The 24,267-nt window shown below is 36.7% G+C and overlaps 1 protein-coding gene across 5 annotated transcripts in view; it reads right to left on the reverse strand.

Moving 5' to 3' along the window:
• The window catches only part of ATP8A (ATPase phospholipid transporting 8A1), a 102,601-nt gene that overhangs the window by 77,698 nt on the left and 636 nt on the right, over window positions 1-24,267 (reverse strand). For all 5 annotated transcript variants that reach the window (XM_028311497.1, XM_028311494.1, XM_028311492.1 and 2 more), the window contains exon 2: window positions 23,720-23,839. In XM_028311497.1, the coding sequence (XP_028167298.1) occupies window positions 23,720-23,839 (120 nt within the window). The remainder of the gene's footprint in view (window positions 1-23,719; window positions 23,840-24,267) is intronic.

Raw genomic sequence — 24,267 nt, forward strand, 5'->3', positions numbered from 1 at the left:
GATTCGTATCTTGTTGAAATATCTTGTTGAAAACAAACATTTGTATCCAGATATGAACTATGAATATCTATTTATTTATGTTACTTTTTCTATCCCATCAAACCCTAAGCGGTCGCATGAGGCCGGTAACAATTGAATTCTATTGTCTCGATTCGCGGGTACCTACTAGAAGGGAAAAACTTCTTGGTTGGGAGCTAGGTGGAAAGCCAGAGCCAAACTGAAAAATGGCAGTATCAGCAAATAAAACCAAAGCAGCATTGCAGTTAGTTCCGAATCAGATGACATTTAGCAGCCTACCACACACGAGGGCGCGGCGCCGCTCCCGCGCCCGTGACGTCACGCCGCTCCCTGCGTGTGTGATGGCAGGTGCGATTGACGTGCTGATAACAGTGATAGGTCAATTGTGCGGACGTTGATTTATTTTTGAACACGCCCTGAAATCGTTTATTTAATCTGTGAAAGTGATGTGAGCTATACTACATTAAAAAGGGGTAATCGGTTTGATGGTCATGATGACATAGACCATGACTTTAGGAAATGGGACATTTTCCAATATGAATATAAAAGAGAAGATAAGACAGTCTGTCCTGAGTAATCATCGTCCATATTTTGTTTCATTATAGTCCATTCAGCGTAAGGTGATTTAGACAGTTCTATTTAGTGAGGCGGTCCTTATAAATATTTTTTAGAATCGAGAATATTTATATAGAAATCTAATCGCTTTTTATTTGTTTGATTTTTCTGATTTATTGCGAATGTGTATGTCCCATCCCTATGAGCAAAAGTTCCGACTAACGCATTTTACTAAATAATAAACTAATAAGTATTTGAAATTCTTGTTTAGGTTAATTTGAGAAAGATTAGTATTTTTTTTATCCACAACGAGGAAGCTCTTGGCCTGTATCTCACCTGATGGTAAGTGATGATCAGGCCGAAGGTGGAAGCGAGCTTCACCCGGAATCCTCAATTGATAATTTGGAAGGATGAAAACACACAAAAGTGATGAATTTTTATAACTCAATATTTTTATTCGTAGAAACTTGGATTCATGAAACGAAACGTTTCAACTGTCTAAATCACCATCATAAGTTGAATGAACTATAGGTATGTGGCTTCTAGCCAGACTCATGGTCATCAGACAAGAGAGATCGAGGTGAAATTAGTTTCAAACTTGTGTTTCGCTAATCTATTAAAAATACTTTTTTTTTCGTTCGTTCGTTTCAACCAAATGACGTCCACTCCTAGACAAAGGCCTCTCTAAAAGGTATCATGAATAAAAAATACTTTTTTATTCAATGATATTTAACCAAGAGCCCAGGGAATAATGCTATTGTACAAATAGACAATGATTTTACTCTTTTAAGCTGTCCCCAATTGAGTGCCAGCCCACCAAATTGTATTTCCTAGGAGTTGCAATTCTCCGAGAGTTGTGAACCGCAGGTCAAGCGATTGTCCAAATATTTGGAGGCCGCGGGACCTAACGAAAACTGCAACTTTTTGTTTCTGAACTGTACCTACTGTAATGCAGTATAATATCAAATACATAATGTCGTCTGTCTGTAACTGAAGGAATTTTTATTAATATTATTTATAAGATATAAGATGTCTCATTTTCCAAAAGACACAACAACGTAGGTACCATAACCCCAAATGAATCAAAGCTTTACTAGAAAATGCTCGCTACTTCGTGGTGCTACGAAAATATGCTCGATCGCAAACCTCTACGCCAGGTGGCCGTAACAAATGTATTTATACCCGATTTACCTCTATTCCTATTAGAAATAAGTAAGTGGGTCATACATATCATTTATCAATTTGCTTTCAACAGAGCTTCGAAAGCTTCGCGAAAGCTCGTCGCAAGCTCTGCGTCAGACAGCTAGCCCTCTTCGTGTAATCGAAAGCTGCATTTGTGTTTCAAATTCTTATCAGATTTCTCGTTCAATTGCTTTTAGTTAGAAAGTCAATTTGTGTTATATCGTTCTTCTTAAATAATGTCGTTTTTAGTGCTGCGTCATTTGAAACTAAAACTATAGTGGCTAGGTACACAATTGCAACACATACCTAATCTGCCACTTTGAATACCTTAAAATAAACCTCTCAATCACAGTAGCAACAGTTTCACTTCATAAATGCCTACATTTCCTTCCATGTTTGATTGAATCCGTGCGCAGTTACCGCGCCCGTTGGCCGGCAGGGATGTAACAAATTAATACATATTAGCATAAGCAAATTCTTCTTGAAAATAACAGCCTGCTAACTATTGATACGGTCAAATTGTTAGTTAGGCATATTTTAATGGACATTTGTCATACGTGTATTTTTCATGAAACCAGAAAGTTTTTATAAGGTTTCGTTCAAGGCAGTTTTTTTTTAATTCATTGTAATTTGTATTTGTTTTGCGGCAGCTAACCAAAGAAGCTAATGTTCAGCATACAGCACAAAAATAAAATAAAAAGGGAAGAAGGCAACCGGGCCCTGAGTGGCCCGAAGAAAATATCTAATCACATTCTAGCAGCCCTAGCGAGCTGGGCGGGCGGCGCTCCCAGGGCAGTTTTCGGCGATTAAGTTAACCAACGGCCCCGGCTTGTGTCATCGCCGTAATGGCCGGCGGACAGGCAAACAGATAGAAAAGGCTGAGCTTCGACAGTTACAGCTGGGAATGTAGGCCGAACTAATTGCTGGATGGAGGACAACAGTGGAATTTTTGCAAACAAGTTATAAAGGAAAATTGATTCTGTAGAAATCCCTAGGAGAGTAGGATATTACAATGCGAGGAAATAACTTTATTGTGAACTAGCTGACCCGGCGAACTTCGTACCGCCTTAGCGTAGAGATTTTCTTTATATTTTTTTCCGTAAAAACCTTGTACAGGGTATTAGAAAACTACAAAAAAAATCAGCCAAATCGGTCAAGCCGTTTTCATGTTATGTCGTGACAATGGAAAACGGGTTTCATTTTTATATATATAGAAGATTGTAATGGACAATGTGAGGGCAAATACTTAGATTTAAAGCTTTAAGACGAGTTGCTAATTACTTTGGTGAATAAACACTTTGGAACAATAACAACACGTTTATATTTGAGTCTCACCACATTATGAGCAGTCTCATCAGAAAGCAATCGTAATCATTTGACAGTTCATAACGTACAACCGTACAACAAAGCGTTTGACAGAATAATCGTACGCGTCAAATGATTACGATTGATCAGATTCAACAACAACTTAAAATATGGGATATAAAAAGTACCTACAATTTATTTCAGAATCTGCAAATAGTTTTTCTCAGTTTTGAATGGGGAATAACTAGGTGAATACCCCGGAAATATTCATCATATTCGAAAGGAAAGCTGAGGTTAGTAGTGCATATTGGCTCCAGTTTAGCACTAGATCCGAAAATGAGCAAAAATACGTTTAGTCTTCAATATAAAACTTACAAGCGTAAATAAGTTTGTGGCGTGCGTATCAAAAGCTTCTGATATTTTGTGTTGTACGTAAAACCTTTAACGCCCGTATTCACAAACAAAAGAAGCAGCAAATCAAACGTATAGCGTTGAATATAGCTTTATGATTGGTTCGTGTGTCACCCTGTGCGTCCACGCGCACTGTGAGACCTCATAGTAATGTTTGTGAATACGGGCGTCAATCTCACACACTTCTTCGAACTTTTAGTTCTCATGAAATATAAAATGCTTCTAAAAATAGACGAAGCCTTTTAGACAACGAGCAGTAATTACGGCGCCCATCGATCGCCTGTAAAATATTAATTACGTTAAAACGAACTTAGATACCTACTCGATTAAGGATAGAGTGGAAGTTAATGAACGCAAACGTAACCTTCTAAAGTCTACTCGGTAATTAAACTTAATTATTTAAACTTAATTAATATGGTTAAACCTTATCTATTAATAATGAAGCCATGTTGGTGCACGGCAAACCTTAGGCTTTCTCTAAAGTACGATAATACTATTTTCGAAATATTTGCGTGACGGGAGCTTCAAAAATTATCTTATTTTCCGAAAAAATAATTAAAATGAAGAAGAACAAAACTTTATAGACTAAAATTATGTCATGCAAACTAGACAGCATTTTAGCGTATCAAACCGGCATTTTATTTTTAATTGAATCTGCATTACCGTCAAATTAATTAACTCATACGAAATCCAAACACTAAATCCAAATCAGTAGGTACCGAGATTTGACCCAGTCACCTATTGCAAGCCAATAGTGGCAGAGAGGCGCTCGTCAGCGCAGCAAGCGCTTAAGTGTAGCCGGCTAATGCGCTGGATTCCGGCCAACTGGCCCGCACTGGAACAGTTGAGCTGCGTTCACTTAGCTTTGGAGGTTTTTAGTTTTTAGCCTTGGATCAAGCGAAGATGAGCGTTAACTAAAACTAAAAAAATGCCTTTTGCATCAGCTTAAATCGGATCAAATGGCCAGAAAGGATCAGAGTAATTTTGGGTGACAGCGCTCTGGTAGAGCACAAAAATAATAGGCTTATTGAAAAGCACATTTATTTCCTGGATATATGGGTTGGATTCTCGTCTGTTTGTATTCATGTCATAGCAAAATCCAACTATGATAGAAAGCTATAAAAAAGCTAACATATTATCCAACGGGTATAGGCTAGCAGCTAAATCCTACGGGGTAAACGCCGCGAGCAAATCTATATACAGAGTGTGCCAAAAAATAATGTCAAGTGGAAGTCCAATACACCCGAATCACAGCCATATATTACTTTATTGTGAAGTAACATAGTATTATAATCTATCTCGTAGGTAATTTTACAATTAATACTAGACTTGTGATTGTGACAGTTCCCCTGAGATAGCGTAGCGGGCCATTTTAGCTAATTTAACACACGTTCTAGGCTCTATGTAACTCACGTAGACCGAGGTACTTATATGAGCTATACGTGAGAAGTATCAACAGTTCTTAGATCTACTTATGTCATAGTTCAAAGGAGACAGAAGAGGAAAATTATATTTCAGTCAGACTCTTTTGTGTTTGAAGTATAAACCATTATCCATTTTGGTCGAAAGTGCTCTTAAAAGCTCGTGAACAGAATAATAAAGTTTCTTTTGAGTAAGATTGCTTATATTATTATCGAATTTACTATGAAACAATAAATATTGTACGTTAACAAATTATCTACCTTTGACGCTGCCCGTCAGTAGGTATCGATATAGGTACATTTCGTAGTTTACATCAGTACGGCTAGCACGAAAAACTTTCGAGTTCAAATCGTTTGCGTACTCGAATCGCCATCAAAATATTTAGTAAGAAAACTACAACAGCGCCCTTGTGAACGTGTCGTAAAGTGAACTTAATATGAGATGTGGTTGCACGAAACTTATTTTGAGAATCAAAATTGTCACGTTATTGTTTAATTCGAAGACTGAGTATCGAATTTTATCGAGTACGCAAACGATTCGAAGACGAAAGCTGTTCATGCTAGAGGTACAGGTAAAAGCGAATCCTGTTCGTGCAAATATAAATGTAATAAACAGCACAAGCATTTATACACGGAGTTATGAGTGTTGTTTCAAAACAAGGCTCTAAATAAGTAGTTTGAACCCACCGAAGAAGTGGTAAAGCGGTTACAAAAGCAGAATTCTCGGTTGGGAAGATGATTTATTGCTCTTATAATCCTTAATGGTAAAAAGCCATCGTATTTGCTGAACTTTTCTAGCCTTTTAAAATTAATCAAGCTCTCAGATATTGCTGGAGAAAAAAGAATCTTTCTAACGCCACTCGGAGGCTGCCGCGTAATCAGGAGATTGGATTCTGAGCTTTAAAGCCTGGATCATAAGGCTTAAGGTAATAAAGAAGAACTAGATTACTCTAAGCCACTTCGTTTCACACTCGAAGGCACTTCCAAAGTCTTTGTGGTGTGACCATATGAATTTGATCGATTGTATGAAGTCTGAATACGAAAGTTAAAAATAATTTAAAAACTACATTTTGGCACTACACAATTAAGAGGGTCATTAAATGACATTGAACATTATTACCCGCAAATGTAACCCACCAAAATACTAAAACTAGTACGAGTTTACCTTGAAATTTCAAAATAAGTAGGCACTCGTAACCGATAGTCAAAAAAACTTGGGTCACGTTGTTTTGTATTTATGATAAATAAATTCAGAAGCATGCACTTAAACAGTCTTATCCGGGGCGAGTGTAAATAAAAAGGAACGTTAAAATTCAATAGGAAGAAGAAGGGGAATTTTAAGTATTTGATATATTAATATCTGAAGTATATGTAGTAGCAGGGAGAAACAGAAGAAACATGCTTTGAACGTAAGTAATAAATACAAGATATTACGATAAAGTAAATGTGTCTTATTTTAGTGCGTATGTGCCCTAATGGAGCTATAAGTATAGCAAAAAGTCAGCTGTGGACACTTTAGCACTTACGACTAGTTCCTAAGGGATTAAGCTCCTCCAAAGCCCTAAAGTAGCTTGCTAATGTTTGTAGTAAGCACTAAGATAAACAGTACGCGCAAAATGTTTCTATGTTTTATCGGATGCTATGCTATAAGTACTTTGATATTCAAATTGAAAGAGCTTTGAATAAAACTTGTTTTTTATGTTTTACTAGCTGCCCTGGCGAACTCTGTTCCGCCTTAAAGGCATTCTTTCCTTATTTGCTCACCGTTTAGACCTACCCTGGACTACGACAAACATTTTAACACCAAAATCAGCTCGATCGGCCCAGCCGTTCTCGAGTTTTAATCAGACTAACGAACATCAATTCATTTTTATTTATATAGATGATTGATTTCATTTTCATTCGATTAGAACTAAGTAGAGCTTGACTATAGATAGACAATTCATAAGGTTGTTGGATATTTCATTACTATCCCGGAATTACCTTCAAAGCCCCCGGCCACACCGGGCTCTGTAAATAATGGATAACCCATCTCCCCTTTGGTAAAAGAAAACAAGATGAGGAAGAAAACACGTAAATATGCTTTCTTTCGTAAGTTCGTAACTCCCTTCAGGCATATTTTATTTTCCTCGCTAAGATAACAAATAAGTAATTAAAGAGATACAAAGGCCTGGATTTAACTTAATTTGCATGTAAGTTTATTTTTATTAACAGAAAATACCTTCAAAATTGGAATGGAGGAGTTTATTTGCCATTTAGCCAAATATTAACATTTTTCAATATTAAAAATAGAGCGTCACACCTGGAGCTAACTTGGCAAAAGTTTGGGCGAGCGGTTGCGCCGCCAGAGCCAATAAAGCTCTCGATAAAGCTCATGCAGCGACAAACCGCCCCAGCGGTGGATAGTGATGCCGTAAATACGGGTAGTATGGTACTTTACTTGATATACTATTGATTTCGGATACTAGGTATATGACAATCAGAAAGTAAAATGGTAAGCAAGAATTACTCGTATATCAGTATCGAAGAGCTGCGCGAGAGTGTGAGACAGTTGAGTGTGTATGACGAACTTCTTATTATGCGAGTTAAAGTTCTTATTTGTTATTGCTTATTACAAGGCGTCTCGCAATCAATTTACCTACATATTTTAAAATCATAAACTAATCCAGATTCATCATTATAGTCAACAAAACTAATTGTCTAACTCAGGCTATTCAGCCAATCTACACATTTAATGTACCTCCGCAATATTCGAGGCGTCACTAGATCCCATTCCAAAAAGTTTACGTTCCTCTAACTGCCTGTAAACTCCTCCAAATTACACCCCAATTGAAATAACGAGGACTGAATTATGCCTCAGTCCTTTAGCAAACTCATTTATTTTATTTTGATGTAGAGCGTCTTGCTTGTAGAGTTCGTTGTTTTAGTATTTCAAGTTATGTTAATTTCCATCTTATAAACACCTCACGGGCTATGAAATGAACAATGAAAATTATTTTAACGCAAAAACATCCTCTAGTGGCTCTCGAATTTATTATAAGGTTATTTTGATGTAATAAACATTATTATGAAAATATCTTCACAAAATTCTCAGTACGTTGCTCCATAAAAACTTTTTTACTTTTACCTTCCCGGTAATGTCGGTTTGGTAACGTTTGGTACAACAATGGGCGAGTTCTCAGAAAAAGATGCAAGAGAAAGACCTTTATTCAATAAGATTATTCAATTTGGAATCCGAAGTTATTTTTAAGAAGTCAGACATAGAAAAATGGCTGAATAAATTGAAACCATGATATTATAACGAAAATTGCTAGGAGGTACTGTTTAAATAATAAGTAACATGTCCAACGACGGGCTGACGTGGGCTGGTATATTTGTAAATAGTATTAAATATTTATACGACACGAGGCTAGCAAGAGAGAAATACAGGTACTATTTTTACAAAGAATACAAATAGACAAGGAAAATATTGAGTTAGAGAAACACATAAATATTTTACCGGAAGTTTGTTCGTTTTTCTATCGTAAATTCCGTTAACATACTGTAATAACTATGAATTTTAATAAAATCCTACTAATATTATAAATGCGAAAGTTTGGATGTCTGGATGGATGTTTGTTACTCTTTCACGCAATAACTACTGAACGGATTTTGATGAAACTTTACAGTAATCTTTATAACCCAGAATAACATACATATAGGCTATAATTTATGACGATCTGTGACAAACTAAATTTCACGCAGGTGAAGCCGCGTTATTTATATTAATGGAAAAGTTATCAAGGCAATGCAACAAAAAAAATGTAGTAAAATTTTGAAATGTTTTAGTGTTCAGGGGCAGACATATTTTGAAAAATAAATGAGTGAAATAGAAAATGGACTTTATGGGTGTTTTTTTTGAGCTTTTAAATATGAATACAAATTCTAAAACAAAAGATAACTGGTATCTTGTACTGGTGGCTTATAAATAGTTTAAAGAATGAATAACCACGATCGTAAACAGGTATTTTAAAATACAATACATACCGCTACAGAACCTGTCCCTAAAGGCACGGTCAAATATTTTTACGCACGATAACAAACACGATGTCACCACTGTTATTAATTTTTCATGCGCACAGAGTTCTTAAAAGTTGGAAACAATGTGGAATACTGGTTATTTATGGAGATAGATCACTAAGACTAGGATTAAAATGTTGATATGTATGTGAGGCTGTGTTTTGGCGCGGTGTTGTCAGAAGTTGTCGCGGGAGCGGCGCAGCGGGCGCTCTGGTCGCGCCGCGGGTGTGCACTGGTTGTGATAGCCCGCATGAATTGGCTCGCCGACAACTTTTGGACGTATCCCGTTTGTGGGTCAACACTTAAAAGTTCAACTTTTTGGAAACGCTCAAGATTAAGCTACATACTCGTATGTTGCTAATACGTGAACTTATTGAACTAAACATACCTACGTTTTGTATCGAAATGCATTATAGGCATTTTGTTGAGTTACGTTTTATCAACAATTTTCTTTTGTAGAAGGAATTAAGTAACTTGTAATAAGTTAATCGTGCATTACGTTTTACTAACAAGTGCTTACAAAGCGTTTTGTTTATAATTCACTTGATTATTCTCACATAGGTACCTACTCGCGTGGAGGTGTGACAAGCATTATTAATTGCTGATGTGGTAGGTATGAATTTGTTTTTCAAGTCAAAACAATTTCCATGAACATTTACAAAAATATAGAGTCAAGTACAAACTATTACTTCATAACAGCAGTCTTTGAATAACTTTGCTGTGTCTATCTATACAGGGTGTTAGGTAAATGGGTATAATATGAGCCGACACTAGCCCATGTTAACATGGTCATATAAATGGTATGGTGAAGTCAGAAAATGTATATCTTCATTTTAATTAGTTATTTTATTTTTCATACAAATCGGATTTTATAAAATGTATTTTGTATGAAAATTAAAATGATAATATCAAATTTCTGACTCCACCATACCATTTATATGCCCATGTTAACATGGGCTAGTGTCGGCTCATATACCCATTTACCTAACACCCTGTTAGAAGTTGGAATGTCCGCGTAAGGGTTGTCTGTCACGTCGCTCACAGGCGGAAAAGCTCGGAATATTACAATGCAACTTCCCCGCCTTGTTTCCGACCGAAATACAAAATTTAAGCTCGCATAAATTTTGTTTTGAAGCTTTATTTTTGTTGTGGTTTTTAGATAAGCTTCCGGGCCAATATTCTGGGCAGTTTTCGTGTTCAGCTTTTTTGGTGATATATGATATATGTGCATATAAAATAGTAGAGTTTATGTAACTAGAAATATGTTAGTTACGTATATTTGTCAGCTGTAGTTACTTCGTATTCTCTGTATCGTTAAGTGTTGCGAAAGCTCACAACTTGTATGAAAATGATTACGCTACGATTCTCACGCCATGGTTACTGGTTTGGAGTTCCTTTCAGAAAACTTAGACTGATCTAAAGAGGCTTTTTTGGGTCGCCATTCAGCTAATTCTTCCATAGCCATATTCAATTTTTTTATAACTAACTTTAGGTCTTTCTATTGAAAATAGTTTATGTGTATTACGATGGCAAAAGCACTGAAGGCGGTACACCTTAGTTAAACACTTTGACCCCTTATTAACTAATAGATGTGATTTTTCCACAAACCTACTCGTATTAAGCCTTTTTATGTGCTGTCTGTACACAAGAGGTATCATAAAGCTGTCAAAGACATTGACAGTGAAACAAAACCGTAATATCGATGGTCATTACCGATTCTTTTTAACTCTTTGTTGTTGCAGCGGTTGGTGAAATAATAAGCGGTATTGATTGATGACCTGCCTTCGTTAAAGCGCACAAGTCCGTGTGTGGCCTTGAACCTGATAGATATTAGAAATAACGATATAATAACTACGCGGACAGCGAACCAATAGCTAAACTTCAAGTACAAGTAAAGAATATTCAGTATGTATGTCTTTGGTAATTAAAATTTCTTAGCTATTAGAGTCGCTTCTCAAACTAAATTTAAATAAACAACTTGAAATATGTCACTGGTCTTTTTTTTTTAATTTTTTTGTCTCACCAAATATCTTTTCAATTGGTAAAATTTTGTCATAATCCTGGATCAAGTGAATAATTTGAATTACGGGGCACAACTCGCGACGCTTTACCGTGATTTCTTCATTGCTTCATTTTTTCTTACAAAAGCCATTGGACAGGTAGGCACTACTAATAGCTTATATGCACCGCACTCCCCACACCTTGTTATCCCTGACCAAAGAAAATGTGCAAATGTAACCGACCCGCCTAATGCGAAGCACTCTAGAAGGATACGACTCATTTCATTCGTAATTTGATTTCAGGCATTAGACAAATGTTCAGAAAGACCTTACATTAAAGGTTAAAAATAAATATTATTATTCTATATCAAATGCCACTTTTATGATCTTTTTTTTATTCAAACATTTCAAAAACGAACTTTCAGTCCATTACTCAAAACTTTATTCAAATCCTTAGGGCCTCTCCCAGCGTTGTCCAGCAGTGGACGTCATTTGACTGAAACGAACGATAAAACAATAACATTCTATTTTTAAGGCTGATGCTCTAATGTTTTGTGGGTCATGGTTATATTATACGCCGATAATTTTTGATTGTTATTTTTATGTTTTAAAACCGGCTAAGTTCTGTGTAGTAGGTACAAGCGAGATGAGCATGACGTTACTGGGCCAGTTTACGAGCGGTCGTCAAACGCGTGATTTACGAAGATCCAAATTAAACCAAGGTGTACCGACGGCCAGATGTGACACCGACACCATTCTACAACACTCGTATCAGTTTCAAAGAACTGAATCATTAGTCGACTGTTTTTATATCCAAATTCCTAACGCATGCACTTAAGCGTAACAAAAAAACGGGGAATTTTCTTTGCTTTGCTTGCTTGTGTTCCCAACACATTTAAAAATCCAATTACTATTACATCCTAGCTTTACTCCATTTTTGGGCAAGTGTTTCTGCACTATGCCGCTGAGAGAAGACCCGTGGAAATCACCGCTCTAAATATCCAAAACCAACATTGCCATTTTCAGTATCACCTACGATTTATTTAGATTATTATCTGTGGTATCGCATTCTCTTCCAAATCGTCACACTGCCTCTGTGTTTTTCTATCGAAATTTTGCCTTTCACACAATATAAAGATATATTAAAATATGCAATAATACATATGTAAATGGCCCTGTCGAATATCCAACGTTGAACCTGAAAACCGACGTTCGGGAAATGACGGCGAATCGATACGGCCTCCATGCGTCGCTTCAAAAAATAATCCAATCTGCAAACCGCCAACGGAAAATTAACCAAGGTTGGATGTTTGACAACAGTTCAATCATCAAACGCACGGGTGGTCCTAGGGTGGTTCAAATAAGCACAACCACACCGTTTAATAGAGCTCTATCAAGCACTTTCAGGATCAGTAAACACCAGTTTTTCGATATCTTGTATAGTTTGGAAATAATCGAGTGAGATCATATTTTATCGTTTCTCTGTAAACATTTATTTTGACTTAAAAAATATCCTTTTAGTTTAATGAAGTACGAAATCTCATTACAGTTTAAATAGTATTTCATGTGTTCGTTACAGTTGGTTGAAGCACACGAGGTTTAATTAACTGGTTTAAAAGTAAATGTTGCTCTACCGTTTATCGGCCGTCAGTCAGTGTTTTTGCAGGAGTTTCAGAGTTTCGGCTACAGAAGGGTTCGTTTCATATGCAATCCGTCTCGTAGCAGAATAATTAACGAATTCATTCGAAACAACTTAACACGGACATACAACTTTTATAACGATGAATTAAATTATTTTTACTAGTTATTTTTAAAATTTAAAAGTAAGTTCTAGATGAATTAAATATTGTTATTATAATGTTCCATATTTAGTTTTATGACATTAATGAGATATTTATTACCTATTTATTAGTAAGTATATTGATCCGCAAAGACTTATGGTGGATAAGAACCTACGCGGGCGAAGCCCATGGCTACTTGCGAATTTGGAGGCGCTATCGAAAACATTTCACATAAACACCCGTCCAATGGACGTCCATCATATTGTATGTGGATGCTGTGGTATGTACCTACTATGCATGCATACCTATTACCACGTTGTATTATTCACAAAAACTCGGTTCAATGCGCTCTGCATATTTAACGAAAGCGCGCGAACGCCACGTTTTACATTTCAATTTTTGCCAGTTACGAAATTGAATGCTAGTTTTGGTTTGCTCTATGCATATAAACGCATTGGTTTAGATAAATCATTTGTTTTATTAGCGCTTCATTCAAAACTCTAGCATCGTTATACATCGTCTTAGCCATTTTGCTTTCTACCTACTAAATTGAAATTATGATGCTGTAGTGAAAATAGGCAAGTGTTTAAAAAATGCATTGATGTCATTCAAGTTTTTTTTAAACCTGAAAGTTATAGTAACTTCCAATATTTTCTTTTTATTATTACGCGTTTATACGAGTTTGAAAAAATCTAGAATGACATCAATGCATTTAGTGACAATTTTTCAGTTTAAATATAATATTTAAGTAACCATAGTAATGTTTGTATCTAAGTCTTCTTATCATCAGAGAAAGTTCCAGACGTACGAAATTAAGATTTCAAAGGTCATAATACTAACTATTTAATATACCGACTTAGTTAGTTAAATGTCCATTTTAGAGGTCCAGTGGGATTCTGTCGCTGCGAGCGCACTTGCTTGAGGAGTGTTGTTGGAGTTGTAACTTGATAAAACTTGTGTTTCACTGTTTGTCTGCTGTACTGGGCAGTGGAGATTATAAACCGGAAGGACTTCTACTTCTAGTAGAAGTTAGAACGCACTGAAAAGTTATGTTCTTACTCATGTAAATTTAATAATATTAATTATCATCATCATTGTAGTAAGGTACTATTAGATTATTATTTTTCCCCAGGAAGCACCCAAGATGAACTAACTACAGGTGAAAAAAAATTAGATGAGTAACCATTCTATTGGTATGAAATATGAAAACCCAACGGAAATTCGGTAACTATGGGTTTATTAACTGATTACGCATTAATTTAAAATGGATTATGTAAAAGCCACAAGGGATAAATGAGTAAATATGTTTTATTACCTTTGACTTAAGTAATTAGTCCTTTCGTTTTACAACTCGCTCTTAATTCAATATGAATCTTTCAGATTATTCAAGAAGTTCCCTGAACAAAGACAAAACTTGCTTGCTTTGATATTGTAAGTAGATTGCAATTATTTTACAGAAATCTTAAATCAATTTTAACAGACTTTCTTTTATTTCGGTCACTGTAAGATTATCTGTTCTACTGCTTCATGCAAACCTTGTTCTCATTATTATGACCACATCAAAATAAAATAGAGTCAAATCAATCGAGCGTTATTTATTAGATGATGTAGTATGACTCAGTATGAGTAACTCACACACGATCAGTATTTTTTTACGTTAAATAAATAGTAACATGTCCTATGTTACGAAGGTAGGTATATTTTTGAAGATTCGAATTCCAATTTCGCTTACGAATCTGCACCAGACGCAGAGGGATTCGTAAACGATTTTGCGATTTCGTATGCGAATTGGAATTTGAACACCTTAAAATACGTCGCCGCATAAAATATTACCTACTCAGCCATTCGGTCACTATTTCAAATGGGTACTTACGAGTAAGTTCCTAACCGCCTGAACGGATACAAAATCGTTTTCAGGTAAATAAGTGAAATGCTACAGCCGCTGTAATACACTAATGTAGCATAATATGACTATTATTGGAAGGAGTCAGACGAATACCGTTCTTGAAGAAGGCAAATTAATGATGCAGATGGTGATTTATGATTGCCTAAGTTAATACTAAAAGATTTGACACAAAATCCTTACACTGACTCCGAACAAAGAGTGCTACAAAAGGATATTTCTGTCTGTTTAATCCATTCGAATGAACCATTGTTCTGTTCAGTCTAAATAAAAAAAACTTCTCCACGTTCCGCGTTGTTTGCACAAAGCCTTTAAGCGGGCTTATTTAAGAAGCAATCGGTTGGTATCTTCGATGCTATCGGATGAATGTAAATAGAAAACAATAACCATCGGGAAACGGGCCCTTACACCCGCTGACTTTTGAGGAAATTGTATTTGGAGCATCTCGCATCGCATTGCAATCGTTTCGTAAACAATCGTAGATTGTAATGGAATTAGCGATTATACGAGTAGTTGGGGACTGGATTAATTTGACTCGAATGTCTGAAGTTCGATTGCCAGTTCATGTTTTCTACGCAACTTAAAAAAGAAACTGTTAAAAATTAACGTTAGTGTGTAAATGTAAAGGGAAAAACTTATGAAAAATTGTAATAAAATATTCTGATTTAAAGGAATCTACAAAACGTTCCGTAGCGAGACGCGTTAGAACCGTTTTCGTCCCAGGGAAAAAAACCAACAGTAGACATGGGAAAAATACATAAAATATCTTAGCAAGTCGTAATGTGTAAAGCAGTCACGAATTCAATCGATATCGATGGCCATTAACGCGACACGGAAATAACTTGCTTGTTAAACGTTGTAGCTTCCATGTTTCGTTACCGAACTGGGTTAGGACGAAAAATTGTAAATTTCCGAGACCTTTAGGTAGCGGTAGGAACTACTTTAGTAAGGGCTTGCGCTACAAATTATGTCGACCTTGAGATGAAGTGGCATGCTACATCTTACTTAATAAGTAAAAAAATAGTTTTTTTAAATAACTAGCAACTTGAAAGAGATATCCAGTCAATGTAATTGCAAGATTGTTTAACTTGATGTACAAATATTTAATGTATGAGAGTTGTAAATATGAATAGTCAAAGCGCGTGTAGCAAAACATTTAAATATAAATAATTACGTTAAACTTAATATGGCGAAATGTGACAACACACACAAGTAATGAATTCGCAGAAAAGGTCGTAATTTACAAAAAAAATTTTTTCGGCTGCTCACTGTTATTACATATCCAGATTTGTTATCAGCCTTTAGGACATTCAGGTCATGCATAATCACCCGAACAACACGCAAAAACTAGGCAGGACAGGAACAGTAATCTCTTTAATGTACAACAAATTATTATTTAGCCACATTCAATTACGTAGATGGGTCATTNATTTAATTAGTTGTCCGTCAACACGCACGCCGCAATACTTTTAATGAATTGAAGAGTTTTACTAAGTGATTAATTCATTTGAAGCTTTGATAAGTTTTATGATTGGGAAAGCTTTATTTGGTCTGAGTTAATCTGTGTCGGTATTGCAATGTCAAATGTCAAACGCTTATGACGATAGTGTACCTATAACACCTGACACCAAGATTAACAATGGACCCCACAATATAAAAAATCCCATAACAAAACGATGGAGAAAAAATATTACGAGGATTCTACGCATGGGCTTCTGAATTTCAGGAAATTGCAAAAAGAACACCTGAACAGTTCTGAACTGTAATGATAATTTTCCCCGAATACTTTATGAGAGGAAACGTTATAATCTTGTAAATTGTTACAAAGTAAAGTTTGTTGTTTACAAAGAAGCCTAGAAAAAAGTTAATTTACTACATAGAATTTCGGAATCCGAACACTCAACCGAACTGAACAAACATTCAGAATACTCGTATTACAGTAGCGATCGCTAAGCTATGAGACGGTCTTAGATGTTATTCAAGAAATCAGACCATGAATGTCAGGGAATAAAATTACCAATTTATATCCACTAGCCGTACCCGCTACTCAGTGTAGCATAAAAAGTAAGGTAGTGAAACATCAATTTGCGAATCCCGGTAGCGCCGCACNCGCCGGCGAGGGTTGGGTCGCCCTTCCGCCGCGCCCCTACTGACCTACTAAAGTCAGAAGTTACTGGCCAGAAAGAAACTTTCTACTATTAGTATGTAAGAAGAACTATAGAAAATTAAACAAACTACGAGTATATTAAGTTTAAATGACATTCATCAAACAAAATGTAAGTAAATTAGTAAAATGTTCCAAATATGCGTAAACAATAATAATCTAGCAATATTGGCTGTCTGGCTTTACTTGGAGAAAATTGGCTCTACACCAAAGAAGAGATGTCATTTTCAAAATGGACTAAGACCTACCTAATATTATACTCAGGACTGGGAACACATCACATTATTGCGTACCTAAAATCACTAATATACTTACTGTTGTATTAGGTCGTGTAATATCTATTTGGAAGCCTAAAGAAACGAAAAATAAAAATAAAATATTTTCAATGTAGTTCAAGAAAAACTGTACAATATTCATTCAAAGAAAACTAAATTTAACTTTCATCCTTTTGTACCTAACTAGGTAACTAAGTACATTTGCCTGTAAATTAAAAATTCATAGGAAAGCTCGAGCCAAAGTTTAGTTTTCTACATGTAGGTCATCAATTTTCAAAAGTCACAACACAAATTAGCCCTAATCTACAAATTCAATGATTAATGGTACCTCCGTAATAGAGTCTCCGTACATAACACACCCAGTCAAAGATAATACCTATACAGGGTGAAATTGAAATCGTTGGCATCCTTTTAAAATAAGATCTTATAGGGCTATTTGTTTAAGTGTGCCTAAAAAGAAGTTTAAAATGACTTACATGGTTAATTATTGCTTATTGGATTTATCTCATGTTTGGAGAATGGTACGTACTAAGAGTGGTCTTATTTTAAAAGGATGCCAATGATTACACCCTGTACACCGAATACCTATGCATTATTTATTTATAACTATTACAATGACTATATTTATCATTTATCACTTAGTTTCCAATCCATTTAAACGAGTATTCCAAATTAATCAATTTTAATTAGAGTAAGTAGGTAACTAAAGGCACATCCCACCTTGAAAAAAATCGAATTTTTGCTTTGTTTTTAAAAAAGCAGGTCAGAGCACTTAGCTTTATGATTTAACTTCTATAATAATGTTAAGATATTAACCTTCAAGATAGGTGTGTTGTTTTGAAACAACAAAAGGACTTAAAAGATAAAATATTCATATGGCTATTTAGGTTTTCGTAGTTTGAGTTTATAAACGATTGTTTGATTACTACTGCAATTTACGTTTTAGGGGGCTGGTTAACTTACAAAACTACAAAAGGCTTTTACCTACCTACCTATTTTCGTTATTATTTATTAGTTAGGTTTTTAAACTACAGAAATGTTCACCTTCCTTCCGATCTATTCGATCCTGAATTTTGTTTTTGTTAATTACCTTTAAGTTGCATTTACACACATACTTTGTATAAAAAGAGGAAAATATTTAGGATAATTGTTTCTCTGTGATTTCCGTTAGTAGATTTTGATAAAGAGGTTCCTAGAAAACAATTCAAACTACAAAATTCAAAATTACAGGGGGCAGATATAAAATGTACCATCCTAGACTGAATCCCACTTAACACCAGGTGCGATTGTGGTCAAATACCTGCCATGCTAAATTAATCTTGTTATGCATAAAAACCAATGTATGTCGGGAAGTCACAACCCTCAAAATGCCCACAGGGAGTCTTCATATTACTACTATGTCGTGACTTATATCATTAACGCCGCTTTTTGAAGCTCGGCTATTTGCGTGACGAACGTTTTGGGGTGTCTATTGCTTTAAATTTTCAGGAGTTCGTGCATTGTTTTGTGACTAAGGTCAGTGGTCGTGTTGTGGCCACACGCTTAGCCGTTGGGCTGATAGGCATTTTTATCAGGTATTTGGTAGCTTATGAAGTTTGACGCCAGATTTATAAGCATGGTATTAAATTATGAATGTTCTAGCCCATTTATTGTCCCGAAGCAGTGGCTGGCTGGGTTATAGTAACACTGGGACGGATACGAAAGCTTTTTTAAAGCCTACTCGTAAAAAATAAATAAGTTTTATAAGACATTAAAAATCTTTTTACAAATTTTATTTGTTATTGATGCTGTAGCGACAAAGTAGGATTAGGTTAATTATTTAGAAATTAGTCTTCGCGTTCGAGTTTCATGCATGAAAAATGAACATAAGGCGCACCCGCGCCTCTAATAGAATTTGCCCATTACCCGCCGCGACGGTTTACAGGAGTAACAACATTATTGTCAGCGAGAGAGCATACGGGATACTTTTTGGAGCGTTCAAGTAGCAAAAATTAAGTTACCATTGAATAACTGGGCAAAATCCTACGACTGTGCCATATTATTGTACTAAATGAAAACAACATGATCTAAAACTCAAAACGCAAAGCAAGTCTATTTTACTGTGAAATATCGACAACACAGCTTATACAATTCTTCTTCTTCGTAGCTACACTCTTGCCAGAGTGGTCGTGGTCGTCACAAACCCGGTCCGGTGTACACAATACAGCCTAGTTTTACACAGCATACTCTTACGTATGTTTACGTGTATTTTTTATGATTGCATGTGCTGTCACTTTATTAGATTGGAGTTTTTATGCATCCACAGTTTTACAGTGCATATTCTGAAACTTTTTCAGTGCACACATGCTTCAGCTATTTCATGGAGAACAATATTTATTGAGTTTTCCAGATTCATTTAAGAAAAAGATCATCCCATTTTGCATCTCATGTAATGGTAAGATTGCTACGTGACATATCAATGTAGGCTCCCACAAACACAACTAGCTATAAAAAGAAGTGGTAGCACATAATTTATCTACGTTTCCACACAATAAGCGCGAGTATTTCCTATTTTTCTCAAATGTCAGTGAATATCAAGGCCGGACTTGGCGCCCAACGTGGGGCGGCATTTTTGGCCGCGAAGGAAAGGCCACTGCAAAAAAGCTAGCTTTGTACGGAGCATCACTGTCGTGCCGAGTGGTACACTATTAACATTTAGATAAGGTTATAAAAACAACAAGAAACTTCTTTTTACTACTGTCTCTGTTCTAAGCTTGTCGTCTTACAATCTCGGGTCATCTGTTTTGCAAAGTTAGTGTTGTTGATTATATGTTTGAGTTACTAAATTGTTATTTCGTATAAACCAAAAGATATTATCTATTTATGAGGAGGAGACGTAACGTCATCTAATCCTACTTTTAATATAGGTAAGTACTCGACATGTCTTACACACCGTTTTAAGATATTAAGTTTCGCGCGATGTAAGCCTCGGGAACAATGGGTGCTTTGTTACTACCTGCTGCCATATACAGAAGACACCCTGTGCTATACACATCAAGAAAGATAAGCCAGTTTACTTGGAGGAAGCGGAATTATCTGCGATAAATCTACTAGTTCAGACTAAAAGCGCGGCCAGGTGAAGGAGTAAAGGAAAAGGTCATCATAATGTTTGTTATAAATGCAGCCTTGTAAAGCATGACAAGAGGAAAACGGGTAATTTGTTCATTTTAATCACGGGGAGAAGGAACAAGTAATAGGTGATATCAAAAATATCGACTGGAAGTACCAGTTGACCAAAATTATACCTAGGTCAGGGACGGTTAAATGTTCAATGCAACGACCCGGATATATTTTAAATCCTGTTATAGTGACAATGTAACGACCCGGATGTTCTAATTCAGCTATGAAAGAGGAAACTCACGGCTCCCAATTGCAAGCCAGGAGCTAACTGCTGGCATATTTATGCTCCCAGCACAGTATCAACGCGGCTGGAGCGCCAGGCGCTTGGCTAATTTCGGTAATTTACGCACCCTCCTAGTTTCGTTTGCAGCAAGTTTCACAGTTACTCAAGCGGAAATTCATAACCCGACTTACTGGAGTCCCAAGAAGTTTCACTTTTAGCCGACTTTCATGACTCACTTGGCTTATCACAGGTGTACAGTTTTGCTACACGTGTCTTTGGCAAATATGATAGGGAAAAGCCTCTTTTCGCTATTCCTATTTGACGAAAATTTTTCATGTTAAAGTTTACAGACTTGATTTGTAGAGATGCAATACAAGTCAATTAAACGATAACACTGCACAACAGCATTTCTGATGATTGGGTTATGTTACATGATATTTGTCCAATTTTTAATGACGATTTCAAATCTGTGATTGAAATATCTGTATCAGCTCTGGTTAAAAAAATATGACACTTGGGTCTTTTTGTAAAAAAACACTCTTTTTTAGAGATGATCCTATTTTATGAAGTTGTTAAGTTGAAAAAACTTTCTTTTATTTGATTTCCTTGCTGATGCTGAAGGCAGACAGCTCTTCTGAATGATTCAACAGCAGTCAGCCATCATGTGTGCATTCCAGTGGCCCTGATAGCGTCCCTCTACCGTACGAAGGCCCTGGTGGATTTGCTCGCCATGTTCTTCACTTAGATCCTTAAGAGTTGTGATAAAATTGTTCAGGTGATTGCGAAGAGAGTGTAATTCGATGTTTATATTACATCCAACCAAAAAAACATGTTTGTAAGTGACTCATACGTTTTTCGATGTGTAAGAATTGAAAGATTTTTTCGGATTTTCCAAAAAAAAAATTAAAATGCCAAAATAACTCATTCCATGTCTTTTCGGAAGACTTGAAGATCCTAAATCTCTAAAACGATCGTTTAAACCATCTTGGCTACATGGTTTTGAAAATTTCGGGTCACATTCAAAGTCTCTACCACACTTTTCAATCTTCGAATCGGTAGGTAACCCCAAAATCCTGGGGGGTACCAGGGGGTACCTTAGGTAGGACTTATGACGGGGGGGGGGGGGTGATCGCCCCGGGTGCCAACACTGCCAACCCATGCTACGCCGCCACTGAGTGCGGCCGGCTGGCGGCTGGGGCGGCACGGGCCACGGACGCACGATAATATTATGCCAAGTCCTTATTGCGTTGGGAAAGAGCCTGTGGAGGCTATCTAGTTTATGTGGTCATTCTTGTGCAATCAAAGCCCAAGAAGTTAAACTTTTAAATTTTTATAACTAAGTGTAGTAGGTGGCTCTTCACCTGTAAGGACGGGCGATTCACTAATTATGGAACTGACTAATTTCTAAAAAAAGTTATAAGTTTTAATGCCGATTTGTAGGTTTTGTTGTCACAAACAAAGCAGAGCAAGATAAGGTACTTTTCCGTCTTGATCTTGGCGCATATTTTGAGACTACAGAGATCAGCGTTGCCAGTTTTTTTCCGCCAAGTCGGGACTTTGGTACTTTTTGAGTGAAAATAGCGGGATTCTTCCGTCAGAAGCGGGACATAGTAAAAAAACGTATACAATCAAAGGTTTTCAAATATTTATCTTTTTATTTGACTTAAAATTACGTTTACGTGACAATAGATAGCAAAAGTAGCCATAGAAAATGTATTTTAACATGGCGTTTCAAACAATAGTCTGGTGAAGTGAGTGTCTCTCTCCGAAAAGCGGGACCGAGCCTGTCCCGCGCGGGACATATAAATTTGATTTAAAAATCGGGACGTCCCGCCAAAATCGGGACGTCTGGAAACGCTGACAGAGATGCTCTGTTCATCCTGATGCGCCTTCATACGCAATAGTGACCGCAGCCGCAGTGATGTGAGTTTGTTTTAGGCACCGCGGCGCGCGTTTTTAGGCATCGTAATCATTTGGTAATGTTAGGTGCATATTATATTCTTTTGAGTGTGCAGTGCAAATTGATGCTAACTGGGAAGGCGTACGTGTGTAGGTATGTATCTAGACACTCCTAGGCCAGCTAAGGCATCTGTGGGATATGATGCTCAACCACAATAAGGAAGCTAGATGTTAGTGCTTCCTTCCGAGCGGGTGTTATGCTCGGGGACCAAGGTCCAATTTACACCATCTTGGTTTGTCTATATATACTTGGCAGGATCTAAAACTCCGTCACCGCGATGCAGGTTTGTATGAGCGGCGGAGTGTGCCATAGTGAAGTAGTGACAGCGCCATCTGTTGGTCACTAGTTTGTAGTGGCGTCGCCACACCACTCCCCCCGGAAGAACCGGAGGTGGATGACGTCAGGATGAGTTCAGCAGTNTAATTTGTATTGCAGTGTAATATACAAAATAGCCGAACTATCAGAGTATTGAAAAGCTGGCTCGCTTTTGAGGTGCAAACAAATTAACAGCCGGATGCGAGCCCGCGACCCGCTAAAAGCTTCCGGCCGCCGGACAACCACCGGACATTCGGAAGTCACACAACAACTATAGGTATGGTTATGTTCAGGAATGGCTGTTTGTTACTACGAGTATAATTTATGTAATACTCGTACAAGTGGCAAAATCAGTGAAAATAGACTTGGAAGTAGGTATGTTTTCAGAACGTACAATATTATCAAAAATGGAAAGTTACTGGAAAATAAATATAGAAAACAGGGATTTATTCCACTATAGACTTCTAGGGTGAGTGATGGTGACTAAATATTACAATGTCGAGAGCTCAAACTTTAGTTTTCAGTTTCAGTATTTTTTGGACTATCTTTAAACTGAACTAATGAAATGCTCGTGAACTCATCGGCTAGATTTAGCTGACCTCGACGTAAACAATTAGTAGTGTGTCCATTAATTAAAGCCGAAATAAAAGTCGGACACAATGAACCGGGACGCGGCTTGATTGACCACCCCGCGGGGCGCTGTTACTTCCTGATTGACATTATGACGCAACTTGCGTATAGTCATATTTTTGCACTTTTATACTTCAAGCGAGAAAAACTTAGCCAGTAATACGCTACTTTACTAAGTTTTAAAACGTAAAATTTAAAAGTTTGGGTCTGGCATGAGATCGTTAAAAGCTTAATTAAGTTTTAGATTTAACCCAGAGTTGTAGATCTTCAACAAGCACAATACATTAGGTAAGTAATTGTTTAAACACATAATAACTATAAATAAACAATGTAAGTAATACTAAGGCTAGGTACTTACATATTCTGTACCAGGGTGTGGTGTAGTCGCGATAAAACTCCACCAGGCGTCGCCTCCACCGCACCACTGCGCTGGCGCAGAGACCCGAAAAACTTGTGACACTCTCGTCGTCTTCGAGATCTAACACGGGGAAAATAAAATTTAAATTATACACTCGTTTAAACAGGTTGTTACACCGCCATGCGTGCTAAACTATTAAAACATAACTACCCTCACATGAGAAAGACGTCAAAACGTCACAATCATGAATTTTATTTTTTAGCCTAGGCGCAGACAATCGATTTTTCGTCGGCCGATAGTTTAGTCGGGCAGTTGATCAGTATGGGCATGTATGAAAGTGCGCACATTACTCCGATTCGATTTGGCCGGATTCTTCATACAATTTAAAATCGTGCACAACTAAGTATCGGCCAACTAAAAATCGGCGGTGTGCGCCTAGTCTTAACGATGGACCTTTGAAATGTGAAATCTTCAACCTTCAAGTTGTCATTTCAGGCCCTACCTATCTTTTGTAAAAAGTAGAAAGGATATTCTGTCATGAAGGTATT

Source organism: Ostrinia furnacalis, unplaced genomic scaffold (assembly GCF_004193835.3).
Source record: "Ostrinia furnacalis isolate ACB-3 unplaced genomic scaffold, ASM419383v2 OfSCF3339, whole genome shotgun sequence".
In the NCBI taxonomy this organism is placed as follows: Eukaryota; Metazoa; Arthropoda; class Insecta; order Lepidoptera; family Crambidae; genus Ostrinia; species Ostrinia furnacalis.